General features: G+C 41.7%; 1 protein-coding gene and 1 long non-coding RNA gene across 2 annotated transcripts in view; one reads left to right on the forward strand and one right to left on the reverse strand.

The window, feature by feature from the left end:
• The first annotated feature begins 9,881 nt into the window (after window positions 1-9,881).
• On the forward strand, window positions 9,882-15,946 carry LOC125918840 (uncharacterized). Its single transcript, XR_007456598.1, has 2 exons — window positions 9,882-10,128; window positions 15,670-15,946. It is a non-coding gene; the product is annotated as an uncharacterized LOC125918840 (long non-coding RNA).
• The window catches only part of GPR19 (G protein-coupled receptor 19), a 41,024-nt gene continuing 32,402 nt past the window's right edge, over window positions 10,917-19,538 (reverse strand). Inside the window, exon 4 of the mRNA XM_049625079.1 lies at window positions 10,917-12,814. Within this exon, the coding sequence (XP_049481036.1) occupies window positions 11,545-12,792 (1,248 nt within the window). The 5' untranslated portion in view covers window positions 12,793-12,814 and the 3' untranslated portion in view covers window positions 10,917-11,544. The remainder of the gene's footprint in view (window positions 12,815-19,538) is intronic.

Below are 19,538 nucleotides of genomic sequence, written 5' to 3' on the forward strand. Positions count from 1 at the left end.
TTTTTTTTTCTATTTCGTCTAAAACCTGTCTGTTGTATCTAAATCAGAATCTGTCTTACTGCAGCAAATTCATATCACTGTTTTTCAGCTACTTGACAGTATTTATCAGCATCACCATTTAGCATTTTATTTCATCATCTTTGAATTATGATAGAGTTGATTTGGCTCATTACAAAAAGCATAGGTTTAAACTGGATTTACTTTTAGTTCAAACAAAGGCAAAGAAATTTAAAACATCAATGCTATATTTCACAAGAAATCAGTTGCATATTATCAATTACATATTTAGTTTTGAAAGAGAGGAAGATTATTAATCCATGTGGTATTGGGGGGCATTGAGGGTATTTTCTTTCTCTGAAGAGCATTGTACAATTATATTTTTATGAAAAATAAAATATCTTCACCAGAGAAATCTCAAGTGGTCTGTTTTGCAGTACTGAAATATGTTTGTGTGAGCACAGAACAGTAAAAAGAGTGAGATTTAGGCAGAAGCACTGGTCTTGGATTCATTTTTCGAGTCACCTTGAATTCTTTGATCTCTCGGCCTGTTTTCCTCATCTATAAAACGGGGGGAGGGTAACTTTCACAGAGTAACTGGCAGGGTAAATAGGAGATATGAGAAACTGCTTCTTAAGTAGTAAAGAACTATATTAAATTTAAAATATTAGCATATGCCTGCATTTGACTATTGTAAGGATTTAAATCATGGAAGATAAATATATTTAATGAGCTGGAATTTAAACATGTAGGGTTGTAGGTATCACATTTCTGAAGTCTTTTAAGCTTTATCACTATGTCTATCCCTGGAATGGTGTAGTTGGAAGGCATTTTTAGCAATAATAGCCTTCGATTAAACTAATTTTAAGAACAATTAGTGTTCCAACTAGTAATAATCCTATAATCTACATAAAGCAGGTTTTCAGACTGCTAGGTAACTTGGTTCTCTTTTCCCTTATTCCATCCATTTTACTTAACTATAGAGTAGTCCTGAGTCAGAGCCAAGACTGCCATGTAAGGTTGGGCTGATTGTGCACTGCACAAAGGCACCCAGTTGAGGAGGTGAATGGATCTAAAATCTAGCTCACATTTCCTACAACAGGCCATGTGCAGAGGAAAGGGCACCTGCTATCTGCTCACCAGGGCACCTTTTGCATTGGTCTGCCCAGAGAGGTGCTTTTTTCTTTTTTTTTTTTTTTTTAATTTTTTTTTTAACGTTTTTTATTTATTTTTGGGACAGAGAGAGACAGAGCATGAACGGGGGAGGGGCAGAGAGAGAGGGAGACACAGAATCGGAAACAGGCTCCAGGCTCCGAGCCATCAGCCCAGAGCCTGACGCGGGGCTCGAACTCACAGACCGCGAGATCGTGACCTGGCTGAAGTCGGACGCTTAACCGACTGCGCCACCCAGGCGCCCCGAGAGGTGCTTTTTTCTAATTTGACCTCACGGGGTTGGGGGGTGGGGGTACCTTTCTTAATTCCTCCACCCAGAGGGTGCATTTTTAAAAATGCAAAACAGTGCTGTGCTGCAGCTGGCTTATGGCAGGCTCCCCAGAGGAAAGCCAATTGTGTGCATCTCTTCTCAACTCCACATTGAGTGACATCAACTTCGTAGCTTTTAATTGGCAATGATTGGAGTATTGACCCATAGAAATCAGTAAATGCTACAAATCAGCGATCCCCGCCCCCCGCCAGACTTGGTTTCCAGCACACCACTGAAAAAGGCCTAGTATAAGCTAGAATGGCCCAACCAGGCATATTGGAGGCCTGGAAAATAGATGGCTAGAAGTCCTGTGGAGCTGGAAGGGCTCTTTTTGTAAGTCTGTAGGCAGCTTGGAGATGTCCATATCAAATTCAGATTTGTGTTGACCCTTGAACAATACAGGTTTGAACTGTTCAGGTCACACCTTTTTCAATACAGCACAGCACGCACTTTTCTTCTGATTTTCTTAACATTTTCTTATAGCTTACTTTATTGCAAGAATAGAGAATATAATATGCAAAACATGTGTTGACTTTATGTGATCAGTGGTAAGGTTTCCAGTCAACAGTAGGCTATTAGCAGTTAAGTTTTGGGGGAGTCCAAAGTTGTATGTGGATTTTTGACTTTGTGGAATGTTGGCACCCCATCCCTTGCATTATTCAAAGATCAACTGTACTTCACGAGACAGATGATAGTTGTGACTTAGAAACTTAAGGATTGCAGAGAGATACCCAGCCCAACTCTAAAAATGACTAAGAGGTAAATCAGCTGGATTCTTAAGCCAAGCCCTGGGGTCAAAGTGGACAAACTAATTTCACCTATTGTGCTGTGACAGGTCCCCCAAACACTCCTTGGCTGGGGGTTGGGCTGGAGTTGGACAGTGAGCTTTGGCTTGCAGGCCATTTTGATTCTGTAAGATACATATTTGAGCAGGAAAATTCTCCTGTGGTCCAACAGAACCGATTCCGAACCTGCCATGCCTCAGTGCCCCTTTGCTGAGAAGGAAAGCAATGCCTGATTAGCGCTTCACAGCCCCAAACCCAACATGGAATCAAGTTAGCAGGCTGAAAATGACAACTATGTGTACACGGGGCAGACTTGGATAGTCCAGAACCAAACAGGCTAAATGGCCATTCCAGGCCCACATTGACTTTTGGATCGTACCGCTTCAACGGAATGAAGACCATGCCTCCCAGCACCACAAGACAAGAAAGTATAGGATTTATGGCTAATAATAATAATAATACCCCTCAAACCTCAGGTCAGGACAGCCCTGAGCCCCAAGTGCCACAAAAAGGGAAGAAAGAGCATTGAAAAAGGAAGGAAGAAAGGCAAAAAAAAACGATGGCCAAGCCTTCTCCCAGAAGAAGGCATTCTCATTGACGTCAAGTACAAAATGAAAGCTGGCAGTGCCTCTTCCCTTGTGAGAGTAGCCCCGTGTTCTTCCCACTCCAGACAGAAAAAGGAAAACCCATGTGCCCTGGAGCCTTTTTTTTTTTTTTTTTTTTTTTTTTTTAGGGAGGCAGAGTAGGAACTCTACCTAGCAGCAGCCAGTGCAGTGTCTTTAAACAGAGCTACACTAGCATCACTCTTCCTGGAGTAGAGAGGGCCAGCCCTGGTGGGGAAAGGAGTCTTCAGTACAAATCAGAAGCACACAAACACAACACATCTGGGCTCCGGAGATGCTGACTCATTTAGAGGACAATGCAGTACCCAGCCAGAGCTGCTGGAAGCATGAGATGAGAGGTTCTTTTTCAAATACAAAGGACTCATCATGGAGTTCCTTTACATTAGCACTCCTTTGGTGAGATAAATGTTTCATAGATCATTAACCACATCATTCTATACCTGGGGGTGACAGAAAAACATCAAACTGAAATGTGCTCATTCATTTGTTATCAGATAAAATGAAAATAGAATATCTCTACAAGTGTAATATGTACAATCGCATTCTGAGTAAGATGGCTTTTTAGGAACATTTTTGTTGAGTAAAAAGAAGTAGCCAGTTGTGTGCTGGTAGATGTTTAACAACTGACTCTTGGCTGGGGGAGGTCCGATTTGTAGTATTTACCCATTTCTGGGGTGGAAATATTCCCACCATGATTGATTTCATGCTACTATGTTGTCAGTCGGCAACCAACATTTTTGAAAATTTAAAAATTGACTCTTGCAACATGTATGAGCCACCTTCACACCACTGGATAATCTATATAGAACGAGAATAGGGAATCTGTTAGGACTCTTTCAGGTACAAGTAAATACCCGACTGAAGTTGGTATAAACAATAAGGAGACTGAAAGCTATAGTGGCTTGATAGTGTCAGTAAAGACATTTAAAGTCATTAAAGACACAGTATTTCCTTCTGCTCTAGGTTCTTGTCAGTAGGTTGGCTTTCACCATTGGTTTAATCCTCTCATAAACATCCCCAACAGTAAACCCATATATCTTTTCTTTAAAAAAAAATTTTAAGCCATAAACCATTCTGTTAAATTTTTCTTCAAAATAAACTTAAATGTTGCTTACAATGTTTGTGTTCATAAGTTTGAGTCTATGGCTTTTCCCTGTGTTTCTTTCCCCTTCAACTCCCCAGTTACCAAGAAGCTTTTTTTCAATACCTTCATTTCGCTTTCATTTGATTTCACTGAAATTTGATTTCAATGAAATTTCATTGATTTCTAGTTATAGTATAATTCATATGGTTTAACCAAAAATGTACAACTGTTACATGTTTTAGCTACACAGTTGCATATGATTAACTATGACCAAGAGTGACCTGGGTCCGTTTCACTGGTTTTTCATATTCTACTAGAATGATAGTTAAACTAACAGGCAAAACTGATTCCCCTCCACCCCCATCAGTTTTCTCTTCTGTATAAAGTGGAAATCCCAACAGAAGGGTGACAATAAAAGTCTACATCCTCAAGTATTTTGTGTATCCTGTTTTGGACCATTCCTCCTTTTTAAAATTCTTTTTTAAATTTTATTAATTTATTTTGAGAGTAAGAGAGTATGCAGGCGGGGGAGGGGCAGAGAGCAAGGGAGAGAGGGAATCCCAAGCAGGCTCTGTGCTGCCAGTGCAGAGCCAGACCCTGGGCTTGATCTCAGGAACCGTGAGCTCATGACCTGAGCTGAAATCAAGAGTCAGTTGCTTAAGTGACTGAGCCACCCAGGTACCCCCTGGACCATTCTTTCTTAAGAAATATTTTCAGGGGGAAAAGTTTCCTTTGGGGTGAGTAGTGAAGTAGCCCTACCACCTATGTCCCTTCCATTCAAGTTCCTGCTTCCAATTGTTCCTTCCACCTTGAGTCTGTAAAATCTTAACTTAAAAAAAAGAAAAAAAAAAAAAGCTACAGAAGGAAAACAATGCCACAATTTGATAGTAACATTAAAAACCCATTTCTACTAATGTTAACACATGGCAATAGGTGCCAAGTAACTTGAAAAATGGGAAAATTCACCGGGTTAGCAGTGACTAAAGTAAAATAGCATTAGAAAACCTTTATTAAGGGCTTCACATGTGTTCAGTAATACACTGATGATTTACATGAGTTTGGGCTCATTTTATTACTGCAACAATTCTGTAAGGTGGTGTGATGGTTAGTCTCCCATGTCAATTTAGCTAGCTATAGTACCTAGTCATTTAATCAAACACTAATCTAGATGTTGTGAAGGTATTTTGTAGACGTGGTTGACATCTACAATCAGTTGACTTTAAATAAAGATTATCCTTGATAATCTGGGTGGGCCTTATTGAATCAGTTAAAGGCCTTATGAACAAAAAATGAGGTTTCCCAGAGAAGAAGCAATTCTGCCTCAAGACTACAACATCAAATGCTGCCTGCTGGCCCGGCCCATAGATTTCATAAACTGCAACCCCAGCCTGCCTGCCTGCCCTACACATTTCAAGCTTGTCAGTCCCCTCAATGGCCTGAGCCACTTCCTCCAAATATTATCATCTAGCTAGCTAGCTATCATCTAACTACATCCTATTAGTTCTGTCATTAGGGTTCTAGAGAAGTCTAGTACAGGTAGATACCGCTACATTCCCCATTTTAAAAATGGAAAAGCTGGGGTTTGAGAATAATTTTCTGGGTAAACGGGTGGTAAGCAGAATCCAAACTTCAACCCAGAAGTTGACTTCCGAGCCCTTGAAAGCAACATAATACTATTTATGACTAAGGAAAACTTTGCTGGCTGGATGTATCGCTGGAATGTTGTGCCTAATTTTCAAAGCGTCGTTCAAGTAGAATACATCTTCCTGGACAATCAGATAGCCCAGAAGTGTACATGAATCTAGACTGATGGACAGAGTATGTATCTTTTCTTCTCAGCTAGTGTGCTGCCCGTTGTCTCTACCATACAAATCCTGCATCTACTTTTCTGTTGTCCAGGTGTCTCTGCCATGTCCTCATCCAGCACGCTCAGGGTCCTATTAGCAGAACGCTAATAGACCTAAGACCTCAGAAGACCTAAGACTACTCGGTCTTCTTTTTCATTTTTTGAAAAATTTTTAATGTTTTATTTTATCTTTGAGAGAGAGGCAGAGACAGAGCATGAGCAGAGGAGGGGCAGAGAGAGAGGGAGACACAGAATCCAAAGCAAGCTCTAGGCTACAAGCTGGCAGCACAGAGCCCGACACGGGGCTTGAACTCATGAACCACGAGATCATGACCTGAGCCAAAGTCAGATGTTTAACCAACTGAGCCACCCAGGTGCCCTGGGAATATAGTCTTCTTAGACTGTTCTTTGGAAGACCTGTCAGGGAAGGAGAGTAGAGAAGATTCATTCAAAATTCCCTTAGAGGAACTCTTGGGTGGCTCAACTGATTAAGTATCTGACTCTTGGTTTCGGCTCAGGTCATGGTCCCATGGTTCATGAGTTTGAGCCCCGCATCGGGTTCTGTACTGATGATGTGGATCCTGCTCGAGATTCTCTCTCTCCCTCTCTCTCTCAAAATAAATAAATAAAACTTAAAAAAAAATTTCAGGCTGCCAGAACCAGAATCCTCAAACACTTAAAGGGGAATCAGGGAATGTTACAGCTACAGTTTAGATTGCAGACTTAAAAAAAAAAAAAAAAAAATTCCCTTAGAGGAGTGTTAATCTGTATTTAGCTATTGTGGGCAAATACCCGGGACTACTTTATTGCTGCCTGCTGAAAACCAGATTATATTTGCAAGCTTCCAGACCTACATTATAATCCTGGAACCAGAGATACATATACCCCTCATTGCAGAGGCCAGGATTTTTTGGGAGTCATTTTCCTGCAGAAGTGAAATCGCACATTCTTCAAATTATAGGTGAATCCTAATTGTATAGCCCTAATTGTATAACTCAGGGTTGATGGGGAGTTTTAAAAGGCAATCTTTTAAAGAGGCTTCTTCTGGAAAAGAATACAGAGCTTTGTTCGGTTGAGCAAAAAGTGCAGAATGGCCCAGATTATAGGGGATCAAAAAATTAAAGACGGTCTGAGGGAAATGAGAGGGCCCTAAAATAAATTCAACCTAAAATAAACTTAACTGCCTAGGAGCATAGGGACATTTACTTTTAGGAAAAGTCTAGATTGCACTTCTATGAAAAGGGCCATGAATTCTCAGAGTCAAATGGTAAAGGGAACAGAAAAGACAGAGGCCTTGGTAAGTGTGGGTGGCACTCCCACCAGTTTGGTGTCTGATGGGGTTTTGCGAAAGTGATACCATTTGCAAAATGGATTTAGAATAATATTTTGACAAGTGATTTCATGTCTGTAAAGAGTATTAATTATTTTGGAATTTCCTCCAAATGTTTAGATGCTCTGTCTTTTGAACACACTGATTGATCAGTTAATCTACAGCTGCTTCTTGTGCTCAGCAATTTTCCCTGACTTGTTGCTAGGAGACCAGGACCTCTCAGAAATTGCCCATGTGACAGGCATCAGGAAGAGGTGGTGGGCTCTACCTACTAGCCACAGTGCCGCCAAGTGGTCATTCTGCAAAACACTTAGACAAAGTCCGTTTGTCTCCCCTGTTCTCTAGAGTACGCCGAGGTAGTCTCTGTTCCAGATGAATTAGCAGGTTAACTGAACAGTGGGGAATTGTTTATTCTCTTCATAGACTTCTGCACACAGGGAGGATTTTTTTTCCAATAAATGAATCATGCCACGGCAAGCAGAATGGTGAAGTTAAAAGAATGTTGGACTGGGGGGCGCCTTGGTGGCTCAGTCAGTTGAGCGTCTGACTCGATTTCAGCTCAGGTCATGAGTTCACGGTTCCTGAGATCGAGCCCTGCGTCGGGCTCTGCACTGACAGCACGGAGCCTGCTTGGATTCTCCCTCTCCCTCTCTCTCTGCCCCTTCCCCACTAGTGTGCATTCTTCTCTCTCTCAAAACAAACAAACAAACAAACAAACAAACTTTATATGTATAAAAGGATGTTGGACTGGTTGGTAGAAGGCATTTTAGTTTACCCCTAATTTGACCTCCCTTGGTTGTAATTTCCTCTCCTAAACAATAAGGGGCATCGGCTAGGTCTCTCAATGTCCCTTCTAATCCAAAAATCTGTAATTCTTCATTGCTTTTACATGCAGTTCTTCCAGAGGAGCTCATCCTCGAAGCTGATCCTGGTCCAGTAGCTCCAATAGATCTCAGTTATGTTGTTTCACAGTGAGTTTGAGCAGGGGGCAGCAAGACTGGAAGGGAAAAGGGAAAGACTGTGCCCACCCCAAGACACAAAACTGCCCACCTTATCTGGCAAATGACTACTCCCACATATTTGGTTGAGGCCCCCCTGGGTAAAATTGTCCTTCCTGAGCAAGGAATTCTGGCCCAGGGAATCAGCTCCAGCCATCTTGGGTTAAAACCTGGCATGTCAGGTCAACTGAGAAGCACATATGAGCAGGATGTGCTTGTGGACTTTCAGCAGCAGGCTGATTTAATGCTTTCACTGAAGATTAGAAGAAAAGGAACAACTTGAATTCCACCTTAAAGGATGAGTCCCTGTCCCTTCCTCTGACAGTCTCTGGGAGCCAGGTATGAGCATCACCTCTACTATGAACCCTGTTCCCCACTATCATTTTTCTTGAACTCCGCTTTGGAGGCTACGTGAATCCAGATTCATGGCGCGCCTCATATGTACCTGGTAAGGAGACTGGGGTGATGTTTTTACTGTCTCCAATAGGCTGCCTCCCTGTGATTTAACTGATTCTTGCTAGGCAGATATGAGTTATGGAGAATGTTGTTCTTGTACTGTTGGGACTTATACAAAGCCTCATCAATCTGTGAATTATATCCAGTTTCCTCTATTTCAGGATCAAGTGAGACAACAGGAATCCTGAATATTAAATAAGACTAGGGGCGCCTGGGTGGCTCAGTTTGTAAAGTGTCCAACTTCAGCTAGGTCATGATCTCATGGTTCATGGGCTTGAGCCCTGCATTGGGCTCTGTGCTGAGAGCTCAGAGCCCAGAGCCTGCTTTGGATTCTGTTCTCTCTCTCTCTCTCTCTCTCTCTGCCCCTTCCCTCAAGCTGTCTCCCTCTGTCTCTCAAAAACAAATAAACATTGAAAAAATTTTTTTAAAAATTTTATGGATTATAGGTCATGAGACTATGATTTGGTTGACACTTTTAATTTGTCATTATTTGGGAGATTCTTTAAAAAAAAAAAAAACCTTGAAGTGTCAACCAAGTCAGTCTCATGACCTATAATAATTCAGCTATGAAATTGTCTCACTGAATTTCCACCGACTAGGATAAACTCACAGAACATTATAGATAGAATGGAGCTTAGAACTCCTTTAGTTTAAACTAAAACCTAAAAATATAAACAAAATTGAGATGAATTAAATTTAACTTTTTACAATCTTTTAAAAATATTCCTTTTAAATGGACCAACAGTATGGACCAAAAAATGGACAAAAATGCAAGGGTTTTCTCTGTTTTTTAACAAGTCTGAACCATAGAATTCGAGGGCTGAGAGAAATGTCTAGCTTCTTTTGTCATTTTAGAGTGCCATCTGCTGATGGGATAAGGAAGAAGAAGATGAGGAGGAAAAAGAAAAAGGAAAATATGAGATGTTCTTTTTGCCTTTTGAACTTGACTGAAGGAAGCAGCTCCATTTAAAAACACCGGCTCTGTAGATGTTTCGTAGATGAAACGCTTTCTTGTTCTTGTTCCTTGTCCTAATTATTGAACCCAGTCTTGTCTCGTTTCCCTTTGTCTGTATCTCTGACATTCAGCGCAAGTCCAACAACCTATCCACAGCCAAAGAAAAGGTGAGGGCCAGCTCATTAAATCCCACCTAGACTCTCCTTTTAAGAATGGGCGGATTCTCTTAGACCTTAGATTTCTACCAAAGCAGCAGCCAGAAGACCCCCGGAGGCCTGGACGGGTTTGGCCACTCGTGTGTTCCTTAGAGAGACATCTGTAGTGTCAAGGAAAGAGTGATATACACGCAGTTAGAGGCCCTGAGTGTGAATACCAGCTCTGTCACACTCCAATGTGGGCAAGTCACAAAACATAGTATTCCAGATTCTCATCTATGAGGCGCAGATGACAAGAAGTACATCACAGAATTCCCAAGAGGATAAAATAAGATAATGCGGGTAAAATTGCTGAAGAACTGGAATTATTATTTGCAGCTCTTAACTGGGATGTGAAAATGCATACTGTCTTGTCTGTAAGCTCTTTATTGTTTATTTATTTTTAACATTTATTCATTTTTGAGAGACAGAGAGAGAGCATGAGTGGGGGAAGGGCAGAGAGAGGGAGACAGAATCTGAAGCAGACTCCAGGCTCTGAGCTGTCAGCACGGAGCCTGATGCGGAGCTCAAACCCACAGACTGCAAGATCATGACCTGAACTGAAAGTCGGACGCTTAACGACTGAGCCACCCAGGTGCCCCATGTAGGCCCTTTACTGTTTAAATAGGAACATTTTTAAAATGTGCTGGACCTAGATTTGAAACAACAGAAAGCTGACAAGCAGAGAAGAAAACCTAGAGATAGCACAGGCAAAGAAGAGTCTGAATTTGGCCAGGCTATGAAGATGTATCCTGGAGAGAGATGAGGGGGAAAAGGCGCTGGTTGGACGTATGGCCTCAGGTCAGAGTATCAAGGAGGATGAAGCAGGTGCTTCTCGTCCTTGCTATATCTATTTATAGAGGTCGGGCCAGGCAGCCAAAGCCCTCTGCCTGAAGCGCAGAGCACAGAGAAACGCCATGTGTCATTTCTCCCACTGGCATTTTCTAAAGGGCTTGCCTAGCAAGGACACCTACTCATTTGCTTGAGTTTAACTCATAGAAGGGAAGTAAACATCCTAGACACAGCCCAGATGGGACACAGATGTGAGAAAAACATATTGACCTCAGAATTTTCAAGACCTCATCAACTGCTTAGGTTAAGGGAGAATGAAAATGAGAGATGGGGAGAGAGAGAGAGAAAGAGAGAGGGAGAGAGATATTAGGCAATTTTATAAGTTTTCTTTCTCTAAGAATCCTGAGTCAAATTTAATCACAGAAGACTTCCCAGAAAGTTCCAGTGTATTCCATCATACAGGGTGCTTTCCACAGGAGATCCGGACAGCAATTACTTGGAAGAAAGTAATGTAAAAACATATACAATATTAACACTCCCTTAATGTTACTTAGTCGCAGAAATACAAGTCTCTGAAATGTGTGTGACAGAAGATTTCATTTGGAACAGAAGCCCATAGTTATAAAATTTCAGTAGGGAGGAGAAAAAGGAGACAGAATAGAACAAATTTGAGTCATTAATCAAAGGCTGTGTGTATGGTTTATGCTTTTTGGACCTAATGGTAACTAAAAAGTAGGAACGCATTCTCTCTTTTATGCACGTAACTAATAGAGTAAAAGAACTCTTAACTATAGCTCAAGGTGAAAGCTTCCCCTAAAAGAAAAGGCAACCAAAAGAAAACCACAGAAATTCCAATCAATAGTTAAATGCATTTTACAAAATAAAACATTTCCCTCAGAAAGTTGACAGAAAAAAAAAATGCATATAAATAGCTTCTGTTTTTAGAGTTAAAGCTTTTTAATCTCTGGCAACATAACAATAATTGAAAGAACTCTGCGAAATTAGACAAAAGTATTTGGTGGATTTGAATTAATGGGCCAAGCAAGCTTTTTTTCCTTGGCTTCTCTGTCAAATGAATCATAGATTGAGTCTTTGGTTATAGTTTTGGCCGTGGGAGGAATTTCTGAAATGCCAACGTAGTTTTTTTTGGCCATCCTTGAACTGGTTGTGATAGTATAGGCATTGCTTCGGTAACACTTCATTGAGGACATGCAAAAAGTTTCTTTCATTCCTCTCCTAAAATTGGCATTATAAATGGAATAGAGCGTAGGTTTAGAGGCTGAAGAACTAAAAGATATCCATGTGATAGCTGTGAAAACAAGGGAACTTTTCTTAGAGTCCCGTTCGGGGGGGTGCCACAGCTGAGCCACATGAAAAGGTAGCCAGGAGAGCAGGAACAATAGATTTAAAATGAGGAACATCTTGATAGTTTTCACTTTTGTCCTCGGGACAATGTTCATCGTCCTCCGCACTGTCCGACCATCGGTGCCTATTCTCCAGATATACTTCACGACCTTCTGGTAAAATAAGATGATGAGGACAGAAGGAATCACAAAGCTCACCAAGAAATGGATGACAGTGTAGGCAGTTCCTTCCCAAGAGGCAGGGAGGAAGTAATTGCAATGACTGTCCCAGTGGGAGCCATAGAAAAAGAACAGGGGGGTCACGAAGGCTGCATTGAAGACCCACGACGCGGCAATCATTTTCTTGGCTTTTTCTCTGGACACCTTGAAACTCAGGGGATAGACAATGGTGTAGAACCGGTCTATGCAGATGGAGAGGAGGACGTAGATCTGGACGCCCGGGGTGAGATACTGAAAATACCGCACCAGCTTACACATCACACTGCCAAGTGTCCACCTCCCCGTGGCGAACTGAAGCAGGACGAACGGCGTACTGGCGACGCTGATGAGAAGATCAGCACATGCCATGGAGACCACAAAGTAGTTGGTGGTGGACTGTGTCCTCCTACTCCGGTGGATGACCAGACAAACCAGGGAGTTGCCAAATACAGAGAACAGCCACAGGGCCCCGAAGAAAATGCTGGCTGTGGCCACTTCCCCGGGTCTCAGTCCGTACTGCAGGTCCGTTCTGTTGCTCATCCAGCTGTGCTCCCCATGTAAGTCTGTCAGGTCACGGCTTGGCAGAGGTGTGGCTGTTTCGGTGCAGCTGTGGTTTTGGAGGGGCACCAGGAGCGTGGCGATGACCAAAGGCGGCTTGCTGTTATCCATTCTGTGAGCAAAAACCATATTCACTTTTTTCCTCTTAGTTCTGGATAAGAAAAGAAGAATGAGGCCTCCTGTTAAAATGGTGTTATAAAGAGCGACTCCTAAGGCTAACAGTCTTATCGGACACTGAGACTGTTGTCGTCTGTCAGTGAGTAGGACCCGTAGACTGGCAGGAACCCTGGACTACCATCCAGAAAGAGCTCTGGTTCCACTTCTCTTTTGTTTTAGGAGCTGTTTTGGCTGATCCCAGCTCAGGCTGTCCCTGGCCTCTCCCTTTCTCAACCCTTACTCAAGTGAGGTAGAACTCCTGCCCAGCCCCACCCCTAGACATATCCTTGTTGCCTTCACCCGCTGGGGACCACAAAGGGTTAAGGCACTCAAATCTGGCTCATGGTAAGGGTGCTACTCCCAAGTGGAATGCATGGCAAACAGGTGAGAAGTTCCTAAATGTCAGGACACTAAAGCAGTGAGGCTGCGACGAGAAGACTCGGACAGATGGAAACACACGGATTTCAACTATGGAAACAGCTAACAGGAATCTGTGCAGACAGCCTGGCTGGTTCCCAGAGATGGCCCCGTTCTTACTTATGCAGAATTTCCAGTACAGAAGCATTATGAAAGGCACGGAGCAACTGTATGTAACGCTTTCACAGGAGCCAGAAGTAGCTTCTAATTTAATGACATCTGAAAATAGCTTGCTTCTTCCAAAAGATGACATGATCCCTGTTCTAATAGCTTGCTACTTACAAATGATGTAACTTGAGGCTATTCTGCTGTTACTGTTTCATAGAATAACATATTGACTAAAGAACATACAAGATGTTCTCTATAGAATGTAACCAGATTACTAGAAAGTTTGTGGCAAATGGATGATTAAAACCAGCCAACTGTAACTGTTACTCAGCTGGGTAAATAAACATTTATTTATTTTTGAGAGACAGAGTGAGACAGAGCATGAGCAGGGGAGGGGCAGAGAGAGAGGGAGACACAGAATCCTAAGTAGGCTCCAGGCTCCAAGCTATCAGCACAGAGCCTGATGTGGGGCTTGAACTCACAAACCGCGAGATCATGACCTGAGCCGAAGTCGGACACTTAATTGACAGAGCCACTCAGTGCCCCTCAGCTGGTTTTTTAAAAGCTTATGATCCTTGGGGCGCCGGGATGGCTCAGTCAGTTAAGTGTCCGACTCTTGGTTTCACCTCAGATGATCTCATGGTTTGTGAGTTTGAGCCCCACATAAGGCTCTGTGCTGACTGCGTGGAGCCTACTTGGGATTATCTTTCTCCTCTTCTTTGCCCCTCCCCCATTCATGCTGTCTCTCTCAAAACAAATTTAAAAAAATAAGTAAGTAAAAGCTTATGATCCTTAGATATAGAAGATTATTATAAATTTAGCCTTTAACTTTTTAGGGTACTATTTAGTGACAATAAAAGTTATACTTTTTAATAGGTAAAACAATTATATAATTGTGGGCTATTCAATTAAAATTGGCGTGACTTTGGTTGTAGTTGGATTATTAAGGTCTAATTTGGTCTGAATCTATTAAGCAGAAAGAGAAAACACAGCATCTACGTCCAAAATAACCAGAGCAGTCCCATGTAGCCTGTGGCACAGCAGGGGGGCCCTCCGGCAGCTCCCGCGGGGCCCCGTGTCCCTGTTGGTGGGCTCCTGTTGACCAGCCTCACACAGAAGCATTTCTGAAGTTTAGAGGTGGGATTAAAGAGCAGTTTTCGTTATTGTTTTTCTTTTAAAGATATCATTTTTTAAGTAATCTCCACACCCAATGTGGGGTTCAAACTCACAACCCTAAGATCAAGAGCCACATGCTCCTCCAACTGAGCCATTCAGGTCCCTACCAAGAACAGTTCTTAATGAAAGAACAGTTTTTCTTTTTCTTTTTTTTTTTTTTTTTAATTTTTTTAACCTTTATTTTTGAGACAGAGAGAGCAAGCATGAGTGGGGGAGGGGCAGAGAGAGAGGGAGACACAGAATCCGAAGCGCGCTCCAGGCTCTGAGCTGTCAGCACAGAGCCCGACACGGGGCTCGAACCCACGGACCTCGAGATCGTGACCTGAGCCGAAGTCGGACCCCCAACCGACTGAGCCACCCAGGTGCCCCGAAAGAACAGTTTTTAATGGCAGAACAGTTCTTAATGGCCCACTTTTCCTTGAAGGACTTTTGCACTAATTTGTGGTAGGGAGATGAGTGTTAATATATACTGTTCTCACCCTGAAACCACATTCAACAAAAATCTGGAGCTCAGTGTGATGTAGTAAATGCCAGTCCCATATTACCTTCAGGCTTTTTTGTCCATAAAGCAGCCTTACGTGATTTCTCAAAAGAAATGTAAGATAATTAGAAATTTGACTACTAGAAGGCTTGTAAGCATGGCTGGCTGGGTGATATTATAAGAATACCAACCACACTCTCCATCTAAAAAAAAATCAGGATATGCAGTCGGAAAACAGAATATAAGATCTAAAATTAGCACTGCCCTAGAAAATCTGGAATGCATAACCCTTGTACTTATAAAGTTGAAATGATCTCTTCACCTTTATATGTGTAAAACCTACGAAATGCCAAAAAAAATTATTTTTTTAAAGATTTAAACTTTAGGGGCACCTGGCTGGCTCAGTCGGTAGAGTGTGTGACTTGATCTCGGGGTTGGGAGTTTGAGCCTCACACTGGGTGTGGGGATTACCTACAAATAAAATAAAATATAATAAAGATTTAAAGTTTAAAAGTAAAACAGACGAGGAATCTTCCCAGGCTGTGCTCAACTTTTGGGGGATGCCTGCAGCGTAAATAAAACAGGACTTGGTGGCACAGCCTCTTCTCCGTAGTCAACACACACACTTTGAACCTGTGAACTTACTTTTGTTTGTCTCTCCCTTGTAGCAAAATTCTGGAGATGAAACTCAAGTTCACCACCACAACTAAAGCACCAGGAGGCCTTCCATCACTTCCTCCAGCTGTATTACACCAGCGAGTGTGTCTGCCCACTTCTCTAGCCCCACCACTCGGAAGCAGAGGCTCCTAAAGCTCAGAAATCGGACGAGGGAGCCTTGAGGAGGTCCTGAGTCCAGGTCTCCCCAACGATGGCACGACTTTTTGGACATTACGTACAACGGCTACGGCTCTGTTTTTTCATTCAATAAACCAAGACAAGACACTATGCTAGGTACTAGGGAAACAGATAAGTAAAGCCTGTAAGAGGGAAAATGGATAAACAGCTGCCTGACATAACTAAATTCTGTAATAATTATAATTGATGCTAAAAAGGCAAGCAGCTAAGTGGCAGAGAAAAACAAGGACCCAATTTTGCATGGGATATGAAAAAGAAAGGAGACACTTCACAAAGGAGGTGATGTTTGAGTTGGGGATTTAGAGACTAGGACTTCTTTAGGAAGACAGGGAGTGAAAAAAACATTCCAAAGAAGAGAGAGAGCACGTGGAATGAATTTGGGGGTCATCTTTTTTTGGGTCCCCTTTCCCTTAGGGGACATAGTTTCCTACAAACCACACCTCCTAGAGTATACACAGTTTCTAAATGTCCTACAATCAAACTGACCTAAAATTTCCCCAAGGTTACAGTGAGAGGTTACATTTTCTGCATTCATGGGCTGAAATGTGGTCAACAGTGGATGAGAGTATGAACAAAGCCAGAATGGCTGTGGTATCCTTGTTCACACAGCACTTTGTTAGTCCTTTATTGCAGCATTTTCCAAGTGTACTTTCCTTTAGAACAATGGTTCTCTAGCTTAGCAACGCATTGGACTCTCTCAGGGAGCTTTTAAAAAATACCGATGTCCTGGTCCTCCCCCAGAGATTCTAATTGAATTGGCCTGGAGTGCAACCCCCCAGGTGATCCTAACGTGCAGCCAAGATCAGGAGTCCCTGCTTCAGAATTGCTTTCATGTTTCTGACTTCCCTCATCAAACTGTGGGCTCCCAGGTGAATAATGCTATTCTTTGTCTTTACATTAACAATTGCCCATTAAATATTTACTGAATCAAATCCATAGGGACAGAGAACTGAAATGTAGGACTCCTACCATAGGGGGCTCTGCTAGGAGAATTAAACCCAGAGATAGAAAGTCATTGTGTCTTCTCATGGAGGTGAAACACTGGTGACCATGGAGACAGGGAAAACAGACTGTGAAACTAAAGTCACCTCCATCGACTGCTACATGCAGTAGAATTCTCATTTAAGGGAGAGTGAAGGTAGTTGAGACGTCTGTCCTCAGACAGGCTTCTGCAATCCCCACCCCCCAAAAAATAGTCTGCCATGTTATAACTAAATTCTAGGGTTCCAAAGTAAAATTTCAGGTTCCAAAGTAAAATTTCGCCTACCCCATTAATTTGGAAATAAATCCTTCTTCAGGGGAGTGTTTCTGAAATACAAGGGTTGTTTAATTAGTTATTATGTCTGGGTTATCCATATGCAGTAATTTTAACAAAACAGGAAAAACTTATTCACCTCTTTCCTGCTCCACCTCTCTCTTCCCCTTCAGTTCTGAGACTGCCACATGATACACTCCACTGAGTTGAGTACTGAAGGCCCTTATTAGAATATATCTCTATACACTATCATTCATCTATCAGGCTCTAGGAGAGCTATTGCAATATACAGGTGGGGAAATGGTGGATGGGTTGACATGGTATAGAGCTAGGGACTGGGTGGACCTCCATCCCCCCCTCAGGAGCCTGGGGTAAATGCCTGTCACTGTATATTGCAATTTTTATTTTGTTTTGTTTTTTGTTTTTGTTTTTTCCAAGTTTATTTATTTTGAGAAGGGGAGAAGGCGAGAGAGAATCCCAGACAGTCTCTGACCTGCCAGCACAGAGCCCGATGTGGAGCTCAAACTCATGAACCATGAGATCATGACCTGAGCGGAAGTCAGATGCTCAACCAACTGAGCCACCCAGGCACCCTGCAACTTTTATTTTGAATGTTGCTCTGCTTCATAAGGTTATGAGTTCCTTAGGGCAAGGACTGTGTTTTTATCTCTGCATCCCTGGGCCATATAGATACTAAAAGTTTACTGAATAAATAAATGGATAAATGTGTTAATAAAAAGTATCCAATACTTGAAAATAAAGCAAAGAGAGTATAGCATATCTTTTTAATGTCATGCTAAGACACTGTTAAAGGGGGTTCCCCCAAAGAATTATTTAATTCTCTGGGAGAATGTATCTGTGCTTGATTTTGCTATTTACTATATGACTAAATCCCAGACATTGTGAAAGTACATGTTAACTTGCAGATTTCTGTCTAGCAGAAAAAATAACTCCAAGAGTTATGAACTTATTGCTCTGTAGGACATCAGTTTTGTGTCTAGCAATCTTATGTCCATCTTCTTTAAAAAAACAAACAATAACAATAACAAAACCCTATAAATATCCATCTATTCAAATGCTCTTAGAACCAGCCCTATTACCTCATTGGTTTCTTCAGTAGCAAGTTGATAAATCTTTGACCTACGTTCATCCCCTATTTGTGTAAGAGTGAGTCATGATTTTAGCTTTTTGAAAATCACACTGATAGGTGGATGAATGCATGAAAGATGAGAAACAAACAAAAGGACCAAAAGAGGAACAGAGGCACACAGCTGACAAACTTGGTTTACTTCAGGGTTGTACCAGGGGCCATTCCTTTGCCAAGCATATCAACTGCTGCTTCGGCTTCTAGATTCAAAGAACCCTAACAACTGATCTCTTTTCCCTCATGGAATTATAAAGATTCACAGGCATTCTTACAATATAGAAAGACCATTTTTATTTCTGAAATCTGTTTAAACATTTAATGTCAAACTAGAATTTTTATAATGTTGAATGTTTTTTTTTTACATGATTTGGTTGGGAAAAAAAAAAACCCAACCTGAAACATTTTCTTGTACCATGGTAAGCTTCTGCTGGACCAAAGCAGATAAATAAGATAAGGTTGTTTACTACTGAGCAGTAAGACTAATTACAATTATGACAGTAGTTACAGCATTAACACCACTGAGAATTGATATCTATTTTGTGCTTACTATATGTCAGGTACTTCATATACATAGCCCTTTGAGGTAGGTAATAGCCGTGTTTCACAAATGGAAAAAACTGAAGTTCTTCCCCAAGATCATATAGTTATAAAGTAGTCACCCCAGGACTGCCTCACTCCAAAGCCCATGCTCTTAACCACCACTGGGGCTTCATGCCTAAGGAGGCCACAAAAGGCTGGATCTGAATTCAGAGGTTCACACTGGCTGTACATGGATAGGTCTTTCTTGACTCCTCAAACACAGGAATGTAAAATTATTCCGCCACAGCCTCTTGCCTACCCACAGATACATCTGTTCAATATGCTAGCTCAGAAATATGTGACACAGTGAACATTTGGGGGAAAAAAAAATCACTCCCACCATATACTGCACAGAGGCTTGGCATCAAAAGTACAGTAAGACATGTTGGTCTGGAAATACAGCCTTTCTTCAGAATGAAAAATGTGAGACGATTGGAAATTCATTATAACACATGATTAACCGTTATTGGCTTTTAAACACAGGATGAAAGCAGAACTCTAAACCCGTTTGAACTGAAAGTGAGGAAAAGTTTGATCAATGGTAGTGCCCCAAGTAGGGAAATGTCTCCTTTAAATTTTAATTTTTGTAACTTAGAAAATACCATGGTGGTAGATATTTTCTCTTAAACCTTGCATTGTTAGTAGGCTGTATATGTGAAAATAAGAAATACCCAAAACAGTAGTGGGTGACTGGCTTGCAT

Source organism: Panthera uncia, chromosome B4, assembly GCF_023721935.1.
Source record: "Panthera uncia isolate 11264 chromosome B4, Puncia_PCG_1.0, whole genome shotgun sequence".
NCBI classification, from domain to species: domain Eukaryota; kingdom Metazoa; phylum Chordata; class Mammalia; order Carnivora; family Felidae; genus Panthera; species Panthera uncia.